The 10,757-nt window shown below is 42.1% G+C and overlaps 5 protein-coding genes and 1 pseudogene across 5 annotated transcripts, besides 1 other annotated feature; all 6 read right to left on the bottom strand.

The window, feature by feature from the left end:
- Window positions 1–357, bottom strand: TbgDal_II1670 (hypothetical protein, unlikely, (fragment); the record flags this gene model as incomplete). The annotated part of the gene is made up of 1 exon (XM_011773434.1): window positions 1–357. A coding segment is annotated over one exon (357 nt), but the record flags the coding sequence as incomplete, so codon positions are not given.
- Window positions 358–1,912: 1,555 nt separating this feature from the next.
- On the bottom strand, window positions 1,913–2,278 carry TbgDal_II1660 (hypothetical protein, unlikely; the record flags this gene model as incomplete). The annotated part of the gene is made up of 1 exon (XM_011773433.1): window positions 1,913–2,278. The coding sequence occupies one exon, from the start codon at window positions 2,276–2,278 to the stop codon at window positions 1,913–1,915; it is 366 nt and encodes a 121-aa protein (XP_011771735.1).
- A 313-nt stretch (window positions 2,279–2,591) lies between these two features.
- TbgDal_II1650 (65 kDa invariant surface glycoprotein, putative) lies at window positions 2,592–3,902 on the bottom strand (the record flags this gene model as incomplete). The annotated part of the gene is made up of 1 exon (XM_011773432.1): window positions 2,592–3,902. One exon carries the CDS (start codon window positions 3,900–3,902, stop codon window positions 2,592–2,594), a length of 1,311 nt encoding a protein of 436 aa, XP_011771734.1.
- Window positions 3,903–5,449: 1,547 nt separating this feature from the next.
- Window positions 5,450–5,827, bottom strand: TbgDal_II1640 (hypothetical protein, unlikely; the record flags this gene model as incomplete). The annotated part of the gene is made up of 1 exon (XM_011773431.1): window positions 5,450–5,827. One exon carries the CDS (start codon window positions 5,825–5,827, stop codon window positions 5,450–5,452), a length of 378 nt encoding a protein of 125 aa, XP_011771733.1.
- Window positions 5,828–6,141: 314 nt separating this feature from the next.
- Window positions 6,142–7,452, bottom strand: TbgDal_II1630 (65 kDa invariant surface glycoprotein, putative; the record flags this gene model as incomplete). Its single annotated transcript, XM_011773430.1, has 1 exon — window positions 6,142–7,452. The coding sequence occupies one exon, from the start codon at window positions 7,450–7,452 to the stop codon at window positions 6,142–6,144; it is 1,311 nt and encodes a 436-aa protein (XP_011771732.1).
- Window positions 7,453–9,693: 2,241 nt separating this feature from the next.
- TbgDal_II1610 lies at window positions 9,694–10,545 on the bottom strand (annotated as a pseudogene).
- Window positions 9,694–10,545: a sequence feature.
- Window positions 10,546–10,757: the final 212 nt, after the last annotated feature.

Raw genomic sequence — 10,757 nt, 5'->3', positions numbered from 1 at the left:
CTTAGTTATTCCATCTTTTGCCTTGTTGAATATCTCCTTTACTTTTTCTATATCAGAGTCAGACAGCTTAGCATAACCGTCTTTTCGCCCCTTCGGACCGTTCAGCTTTTCCAACCAATAATCTATTCTATACAACTCGAACTCTATATAACCAGCAAAATTTTGAGTTCTATCCTTCAACTCTTGTGATCTCTCCTTTGCAACTTTATCAGCAAGATGCTTCATTTTACAGAGTGCCGCTGCTTCCTCTTTCGTCAACTTCTTGTCTCCTGGAACACGGTTATCCTCACTGCCAATTACTAACAACACAGGGATTCTTGTGGCAATAATTGCAAATACCAGCAAATACTTCATCATTTTTTTATATTATTCCACCTTTCAGTCTTATCAAGAACTCTTTCACAAATTATTTGGCAAAAGAAGCAAAGCAATTTACAATGCTACATACATACCCAAGTTGTGAAATATCCAGAGTTACAAATATTAGCTTGGCAACTAAACGCGCATGTGTACGCTTGGTATTCACATATTCGGAAAAGGATTTACTAAAAACTAAAGGGATCCGAAACACACTTGCAGCTGTTTATTCGCCTCACTACAGTGGAAACAGCAGTAATCAGCATTCCCAACATCCCGGTAATGAAGACGCCCCAAAAAGAATAATCGCACTTCAACAGACACACTTTGCCTCTCGCGTTTCTATTGCACAACAGAAACAAGCAGTGACTTAAATCGTCCCTCCAAAGCAAATGGAGGAAAGTCCGTCTCCACACAAAACAAAATGCTTGTCTGACAGCAGCCATAAAAGAGGCACAGTACTCACCACTTTATAATAGGACTCCCACAGGTAACAGCCGCCCCCATAACTTTAGATGTGTCCATCTCTACTAAACCCCGAGATAAAACATCGAGGAGATAATCATAGGCTAACTCGCCAAAACTGAACTCATCGAGTAGATATGAGGAATGGTATTCAACACTGCGGCCATGCATACATTACACCACAATAAACTGCCACCTGAGAGTTTCCGATCCCTAGTTCACACAGACCATGTAACCCACTACACTTCTGTGACAAATATATCGACAAAGCAGACTTGAATGTTTGGGATATATTTACATTTCATGGCATGAAGAAGCAGGCAAGGTACACATTTTACAGGTTCAGAATGCCACTCTCGCTCCCTTAAGTCATTTCGTGTGTCTCTCATCTGATGAAAGTAATGTATTTTACTACCCTTTAACCCCTCAAATTTGGATTATTGGGACGGGTCGTTCCCCCTCCTATGGAAACCACGAGTACTGCCATCAGGGACTCATAACAGAGACGGATAGTTCAATTACGCTGTCAATTTAAGTTATCAGCCGAGGCAATTGATAAGGATGCATAATCTGCACAGTGGAGAAAGACTAGCTATAACTAATTTCTTGTGGAGGTGTGACTCCCAAAGGTTTGTATTTTGCCAAAGACTATTCGATGTGTAAGAGTGGGGAAAGAGTTGAGACGGAGTTAGACTTTAGGGAGCTGTATGAACTAGTGCATTCAAAGCAGACGAACGCGTAAAGGTTTACCTAGTGATGCTACGTCGAGCAATAACGGTTAGTGAAGGAGTTATTTATAGCGGCATCGCAAAAATTAAATCTATTTTCTCCCGTCGTCCAGTTGTTTACGCTTTGCATTATATAGTTGAATGATTGATTTCATGAGAATACATAATCCACTCCGCATACACTTTTTTTTAGGTATGCGTACTCTATTACTTTCAATGAGTTGCAAACCGAGTCTTTGTTTGTCACGCATGGGTAATTTACCCATTGGGTGACAAAAAAAGAGGATATACCACCGTAAAAAAAAGAGGAAAAAAAGTTAAATGTCCATGTAGGAAGAAAAGAAAAAAAATGCTAGTAACTCTTACCCTTCCGATTTCCATAACCTCCACCTGAAATTCAGTAATGCTAGAAGCCAGCAACGCATCCCACTCCTTTTCATTGTCCTTGAACTGTTCTCTGTCTCCAGGTGCCGCTTAATTGTCCTGAGCAGGGTTGTAAACGCGTCCACAACACCACGGTACGGCACACATGTCAAAAGCATATATTTTTCTTCCCATTCCTCGAGGACTGCTGCCAGCCAGTTGATCTCACGACTGATCAGCAACCCCAAGCGGCACAGCCTTTGAGGTGGTGATAAATTAATCCCTTGTAGCTCAACACCTGCTAATTTGCATAGCGCTCCCCTGTATGATACGGTTGTGGCAGTTTCATGAAGCATGCTAGCCATGATGACGTACAGTGTGAGAGATGGATGCTTCAAACGATCAGCTGAATTTATGACTGGAAGAGAAAATCAACAACGGTTTCTTCAAGTGAAAATATTTACTCTATTGTGTCAATTCTTTATTTTTTAAAAAAATATAGGTAAGGTATTACCACAAAACAAAAACAACGAAAAGGCTGCTAGAACTTCTTCCCTATCTCATGAATCTATATACTTTTATTCAACTCATTACCATTTTCATTCTCTTTAGTTTTCCTTATTTGCACTCGCTGTTTAAAAAAAAAAACTGCACATTTGCCTAAGAGTGAAGGTGAGTCTACATTACTACTTTTACGCTAGAAACCCCACCCTCCGCTTTTCCGGTGTCCACATCCTGGGAGTTATTCCTCCTTCGTTTCACCATTATGAAGAATGCAACGGCCGTAACCACAAGAATAATGGCAGGTACAAGGACTGCTAATATAATCATTGCTGTTCTCTGATGTCTACGCGTTACCTCTGCAGCCTCTGTGGCATCTAGGAGACTATCAAAGTCAGCATCAATACCAACTTCCACCTGTGTTTCATTTGTTGCAATCCCTCTATCAACATGCTCGGTTGAAGCACTATCTTCATTTTTCGTGCTGTTAGTCGGTGTTGCTGGGGCAGCTGCGGGTATTATAATTTTCGCGCCCTTTTTCCCTGCTTCCTTAGCTGCCGCTATCACCTCTGTCAGCGGCTTTTCCTGTTCCACTTTCGTGTTCACAGCATATGCGGTATTAGCGTAACCCAACATAGCATCATGAGCCTTCTTTCCCCTTTGGTACGCATCCTCAAGTTCCCTTAGCTTTTCGACAGTTTCCTTGTATGGAGTCTGCCACTCCTCTGTCATGGTGCATGGATGGCTCTCGGAAGATTGGCCGATGTTGCAATTCTTGTCCGACCCGGCTGACTCCAATTTTTTTGGCTTCACATTCTCCCAGCTATTTAGGGCCACTTGCAGCGCGTTCGCAGACCAATCATAATCCTCCTTATAGCCGGTGCTGCTGCAGTCAATAGCGCTTCTATTCACCGACAGATAATGCTTTCTGAATTGGATTCCGTCACAGTTAGGGGTAGCGTTGTGCCTTTCTTCTTTAGTAATGCAGTACCAATTCAGCACCCTGTACAAGCCAGTGGACTTCGCCGTATCGTCATCAAGATCCTGTCCACGTGCATTCTCCGCGGCCTTCTTCACTTCAGTATGTAGTTTTCCAGCTTCCTCACCAGCCTTCTTTGCCTCAGGGAGTTGCTTAGTTATTCCATCTTTTGCCTTGTTGAATATCTCCTTTACTTTTTCTATATCAGAGTCAGACAGCTTAGCATAACCGTCTTTTCGCCCCTTCGGACCGTTCAGCTTTTCCAACCAATAATCTATTCTATACAACTCGAACTCTATATAACCAGCAAAATTTTGAGTTCTATCCTTCAACTCTTGTGATCTCTCCTTTGCAACTTTATCAGCAAGATGCTTCATTTTACAGAGTGCCGCTGCTTCCTCTTTCGTCAACTTCTTGTCTCCTGGAACACGGTTATCCTCACTGCCAATTACTAACAACACAGGGATTCTTGTGGCAATAATTGCAAATACCAGCAAATACTTCATCATTTTTTTATATTATTCCACCTTTCAGTCTTATCAAGAACTCTTTCACAAATTATTTGGCAAAAGAAGCAAAGCAATTTACAATGCTACATACATACCCAAGTTGTGAAATATCCAGAGTTACAAATATTAGCTTGGCAACTAAACGCGCATGTGTACGCTTGGTATTCACATATTCGGAAAAGGATTTACTAAAAACTAAAGGGATCCGAAACACACTTGCAGCTGTTTATTCGCCTCACTACAGTGGAAACAGCAGTAATCAGCATTCCCAACATCCCGGTAATGAAGACGCCCCAAAAAGAATAATCGCACTTCAACAGACACACTTTGCCTCTCGCGTTTCTATTGCACAACAGAAACAAGCAGTGACTTAAATCGTCCCTCCAAAGCAAATGGAGGAAAGTCCGTCTCCACACAAAACAAAATGCTTGTCTGACAGCAGCCATAAAAGAGGCACAGTACTCACCACTTTATAACAGGGCTCCCACAGGTAACAGCCGCCCCCATAACTTTAGATGTGTCCATCTCTACTAAACCCCGAGATAAAACATCGAGGAGATAATCATAGGCTAACTCACCAAAACTGAACTCATCGAGTAGATATGAGGAATGGTATTCAACACTGCGGCCATGCATACATTACACCACAATAAACTGCCACCTGAGAGGTTCCGATCCCTAGTTCACACAGACCATGTAACCCACTAAACTTCTGTGACAAATATATCGACAAAGCAGACTTGAATGTTTGGGATATATTTACATTTCATGGCATGAAGAAGCAGGCAAGGTACACATTTTACAGGTTCAGAATGCCACTCTCGCTCCCTTAAGTCATTTCGTGTGTCTCTCATCTGATGAAAGTAATGTATTTTACTACCCTTTAACCCCTCAAATTTGGATTATTCGGACGGGTCGTTCCCCCTCCTATGGAAACCACGAGTACTGCCATCAGGGACTCATAACAGAGACGGATAGTTCAATTACGCTGTCAATTTAAGTTATCAGCCGAGGCAATTGATAAGGATGCATAATCTGCACAGTGGAGGAAGACTAGCTATAACTAATTTCTTGTGGAGGTGTGACTCCCAAAGGTTTGTATTTTGCCAAAGACTATTCGATGTGTAAGAGTGGGGAAAGAGTTGAGACGGAGTTAGACTTTAGGGAGCTGTATGAACTAGTGCATTCAAAGCAGACGAACGCGTAAAGGTTTACCTAGTGATGCTACGTCGAGCAATAACGGTTAGTGAAGGAGTTATTTATAGCGGCATCGCAAAAATTAAATCTATTTTCTCCCGTCGTCCAGTTGTTTACGCTTTGCATTATATAGTTGAATGATTGATTTCATGAGAATACATAATCCACTCCGCATACACTTTTTTTTAGGTATGCGTACTCTATTACTTTCAATGAGTTTGAAAACCGAATCTTTGTTTTGTCACCGCATGGTAATTTAACCATTGGGTGACAAAAAAAGAGGATATACCACCGTAAAAAAAAGAGGAAAAAAAGTTAAATGTCCATGTAGGAAGAAAAGAAAAAAAATGCTAGTAACTCTTACCCTTTCCGATTTCCATAACCTCCACCTGAAATTCAGTAATGCTAGAAGCCAGCAACGCATCCCACTCCTTTTCATTGTCCTTTGAACTGTTCTCTGTCTCCAGGTGCCGCTTAATTGTCCTGAGCAGGGTTGTAAACGCGTCCACAACACCACGGTACGGCACACATGTCAAAAGCATATATTTTTCTTCCCATTCCTCGAGGACTGCTGCCAGCCAGTTGATCTCACGACTGATCAGCAACCCCAAGCGGCACAGCCTTTGAGGTGGTGATAAATTAATCCCTTGTAGCTCAACACCTGCTAATTTGCATAGCGCTCCCCTGTATGATACGGTTGTGGCAGTTTCATGAAGCATGCTAGCCATGATGACGTACAGTGTGAGAGATGGATGCTTCAAACGATCAGCTGAATTTACAAATGGAAGAGAAAATCAACAACGGTTTCTTCAAGTGAAAATATTTACTCTATTGTGTCAATTCTTTATTTTTAAAAAAAAATATAGGTAAGGTATTACCACAAAACAAAAACAACGAAAAGGCTGCTAGAACTTCTTCCCTATCTCATGAATCTATATACTTTTATTCAACTCATTACCATTTTCATTCTCTTTAGTTTTCCTTATTTGCACTCGCTGTTTAAAAAAAAAAACTGCACATTTGCCTAAGAGTGAAGGTGAGTCTACATTACTACTTTTACGCTAGAAACCCCACCCTCCGCTTTTCCGGTGTCCACATCCTGGGAGTTATTCCTCCTTCGTTTCACCATTATGAAGAATGCAACGGCCGTAACCACAAGAATAATGGCAGGTACAAGGACTGCTAATATAATCATTGCTGTTCTCTGATGTCTACGCGTTACCTCTGCAGCCTCTGTGGCATCTAGGAGACTATCAAAGTCAGCATCAATACCAACTTCCACCTGTGTTTCATTTGTTGCAATCCCTCTATCAACATGCTCGGTTGAAGCACTATCTTCATTTTTCGTGCTGTTAGTCGGTGTTGCTGGGGCAGCTGCGGGTATTATAATTTTCGCGCCCTTTTTCCCTGCTTCCTTAGCTGCCGCTATCACCTCTGTCAGCGGCTTTTCCTGTTCCACTTTCGTGTTCACAGCATATGCGGTATTAGCGTAACCCAACATAGCATCATGAGCCTTCTTTCCCCTTTGGTACGCATCCTCAAGTTCCCTTAGCTTTTCGACAGTTTCCTTGTATGGAGTCTGCCACTCCTCTGTCATGGTGCATGGATGGCTCTCGGAAGATTGGCCGATGTTGCAATTCTTGTCCGACCCGGCTGACTCCAATTTTTTTGGCTTCACATTCTCCCAGCTATTTAGGGCCACTTGCAGCGCGTTCGCAGACCAATCATAATCCTCCTTATAGCCGGTGCTGCTGCAGTCAATAGCGCTTCTATTCACCGACAGATAATGTTTTCTGAATTGGATTCCGTCACAGTTAGGGGTAGCGTTGTGCCTTTCTTCTTTAGTAATGCAGTACCAATTCAGCACCCTGTACAAGCCAGTGGACTTCGCCGTATCGTCATCAAGATCCTGTCCACGTGCATTCTCCGCGGCCTTCTTCACTTCAGTATGTAGTTTTTCAGCTTCCTCATCGGCCTTCTTTGCCTCAGGGAGTTGCTTAGCTATTCCATCTTTTGCTTTGTCGAAAATCTCCTTTACTTTTTCTATATCAGAGTCAGAAAGCTTAGCATAACCGTCTTTTCGCCCCTTCGGACCGTTCAGCTTTTCCAACCAATAATCTATTCTATACAACTCGAACTCTATATAACCAGCAAAATTTTGAGTTCTATCCTTTAACTCTTGTGATCTCTCCTTTGCAACTTTATCAGCAAGATGCTTCATTTTACAGAGTGCCGCTGCTCCCTCTTTCGTCAACTTCTTGTTAGCTTTCACATGTTTATCTCCACCATTAGTCGCCAACAACACAGGGATTCTTGTGGCAATAATTGCAAATACCAGCAAATACTTCATCATTTTTTTATATTATTCCACCTTTCAGTCTTATCAAGAACTCTTTCACAAATTATTTGGCAAAAGAAGCAAAGCAATTTACAATGTTACATACATACCCAAGTTGTGAAATATCCAGAGTTACAAATATTAGCTTGGAAATTATTGCGTATGTGTATGCTTGATATTCACATCATCAGAAAAGGATTTACTAAAAACTAAAGGGATCCGAAACACACTTGCAGCTGTTTATTCGCCTCACTACAGTGGAAACAGCAGTAATCAGCATTCCCAACATCCAGGTAATGAAGACGCACCCAAAAAGAATAATCGCACTTCAACAGACACACTTTGCCTCTCACGTTTCTATTGCACAACAGAAACAAGCAGTGACTTAAATCGTCCCTCCAAAGCAAATGGAGGAAAGTTCGTCTCCACACAAAACAAAATGCTTGTCTGACAGCAGCCATAAAAGAGGCACAGTACTCACCACTTTATAATAGGACTCCCACAGGTAACAGCCGCCCCCATAACTTTAGATGTGTCCATCTCTACTAAACCCCGAGATAAAACATCGAGGAGATAATCATAGGCTAACTCGCCAAAACTGAACTCATCGAGTAGATATGAGGAATGGTATTCAACACTGCGGCCATGCATACATTACACCACAATAAACTGCCACCTGAGAGTTTCCGATCCCTAGTTCACACAGACCATGTAACCCACTACACTTCTGTGACAAATATATCGACAAAGCAGACTTGAATGTTTGGGATATATTTACATTTCATGGCATGAAGAAGCAGGCAAGGTACACATTTTACAGGTTCAGAATGCCACTCTCGCTCCCTTAAGTCATTTCGTGTGTCTCTCATCTGATGAAAGTAATGTATTTTACTACCCTTTAACCCCTCAAATTTGGATTATTCGGACGGGTCGTTCCCCCTCCTATGGAAACCACGAGTACTGCCATCAGGGACTCATAACAGAGACGGATAGTTCAATTACGCTGTCAATTTAAGTTATCAGCCGAGGCAATTGATAAGGATGCATAATCTGCACAGTGGAGGAAGACTAGCTATAACTAATTTCTTGTGGAGGTGTGACTCCCAAAGGTTTGTATTTTGCCAAAGACTATTCGATGTGTAAGAGTGGGGAAAGAGTTGAGACGGAGTTAGACTTTAGGGAGCTGTATGAACTAGTGCATTCAAAGCAGACGAACGCGTAAAGGTTTACCTAGTGATGCTACGTCGAGCAATAACGGTTAGTGAAGGAGTTATTTATAGCGGCATCGCAAAAATTAAATCTATTTTCTCCCGTCGTCCAGTTGTTTACGCTTTGCATTATATAGTTGAATGATTGATTTCATGAGAATACATAATCCACTCCGCATACACTTTTTTTTAGGTATGCGTACTCTATTACTTTCAATGAGTTTGAAAACCGAGTCTTTGTTTTGTCACCGCATGGTAATTTAACCATTGGGTGACAAAAAAAGAGGATATACCACCGTAAAAAAAAGAGGAAAAAAAGTTAAATGTCCATGTAGGAAGAAAAGAAAAAAAATGCTAGTAACTCTTACCCTTTCCGATTTCCATAACCTCCACCTGAAATTCAGTAATGCTAGAAGCCAGCAACGCATCCCACTCCTTTTCATTGTCCTTTGAACTGTTCTCTGTCTCCAGGTGCCGCTTAATTGTCCTGAGCAGGGTTGTAAACGCGTCCACAACACCACGGTACGGCACACATGTCAAAAGCATATATTTTTCTTCCCATTCCTCGAGGACTGCTGCCAGCCAGTTGATCTCACGACTGATCAGCAACCCCAAGCGGCACAGCCTTTGAGGTGGTGATAAATTAATCCCTTGTAGCTCAACACCTGCTAATTTGCATAGCGCTCCCCTGTATGATACGGTTGTGGCAGTTTCATGAAGCATGCTAGCCATGATGACGTACAGTGTGAGAGATGGATGCTTCAAACGATCAGCTGAATTTACAAATGGAAGAGAAAATCAACAACGGTTTCTTCAAGTGAAAATATTTACTCTATTGTGTCAATTCTTTATTTTTAAAAAAAATATAGGTAAGGTATTACCACAAAACAAAAACAACGAAAAGGCTGCTAGAACTTCTTCCCTATCTCATGAATCTATATACTTTTATTCAACTCATTACCATTTTCATTCTCTTTAGTTTTCCTTATTTGCACTCGCTGTTTAAAAAAAAAAACTTCACATTTGCCTAAGAGTGAAGGTGAGTCTACATTACTACTTTTACGCTAGAAACCCCACCCTCCGCTTTTCCGGTGTCCACATCATGGGAGTTATTCCTCCTTCGTTTCACCATTATGAAGAATGCAACGGCCGTAACCACAAGAATAATGGCAGGTACAAGGACTGCTAATATAATCATTGCTGTTCTCTGATGTCTATGCGTTACCTCTGCAGCCTCTGTGGCATCTAGGAGACTATCAAAGTCAGCATCAATACCAACTTCCACCTGTGTTTCATTTGTTGCAATCCCTCTATCAACATGCTCGGTTGGAGCACTATCTTCATTTTTCGTGCTGTTAGTCGGTGTTGCTGGGGCAGCTGCGGGTATTATAATTTTCGCGCCCTTTTTCCCTGCTTCCTTAGCTGCCGCTATCACCTCTGTCAGCGGCTTTTCCTGTTCCACTTTCGTGTTCACAGCATATGCGGTATTAGCGTAACCCAACATAGCATCATGAGCCTTCTTTCCCCTTTGGTACGCATCCTCAAGTTCCCTTAGCTTTTCGACAGTTTCCTTGTATGGAGTCTGCCACTCCTCTGTCATGGTGCATGGATGGCTCTCGGAAGATTGGCCGATGTTGCAATTCTTGTCCGACCCGGCTGACTCCAATTTTTTTGGCTTCACATCCTCCCAGCTATTTAGGGCCACTTGCAGCGCGTTCGCAGACCAATCATAATCCTCCTTATAGCCGGTGCTGCTGCAGTCAATAGCGCTTCTATTCACCGACAGATAATGTTTTCTGAATTGGATTCCGTCACAGTTAGGGGTAGCGTTGTGCCTTTTCTCTTTAGTAATGCAGTACCAATTCAGCACCCTGTACAAGCCAGTGGACTTCGCGTATCGTCATCAGGATCTTGTCACGTGGATCTCCGCGGCTTCTTCACTTTAGAATGGAGTTTTCAGCTTCTCATCGGCCTTCTTGGCCCAGGGAGTGGCTAACATTCCACCTTTTGTTTGGCGAAATCCCCTTCCTTTTCTATTTCAAAGTCAAGGTTTAAAAAACGCTTTTTCCCCCCTGGAACGGTCGGTTTTCCCCAAAATCTTTTTTAAAATGG

The sequence above is a fragment of the Trypanosoma brucei genome, chromosome 2, assembly GCF_000210295.1.
Source record: "Trypanosoma brucei gambiense DAL972 chromosome 2, complete sequence".
NCBI lineage: Eukaryota > Euglenozoa > Kinetoplastea > Trypanosomatida > Trypanosomatidae > Trypanosoma > Trypanosoma brucei.
The sequence above is the reverse complement of the archived record's forward strand: the minus strand, read 5'-3'. Positions and strand labels throughout refer to the sequence as shown.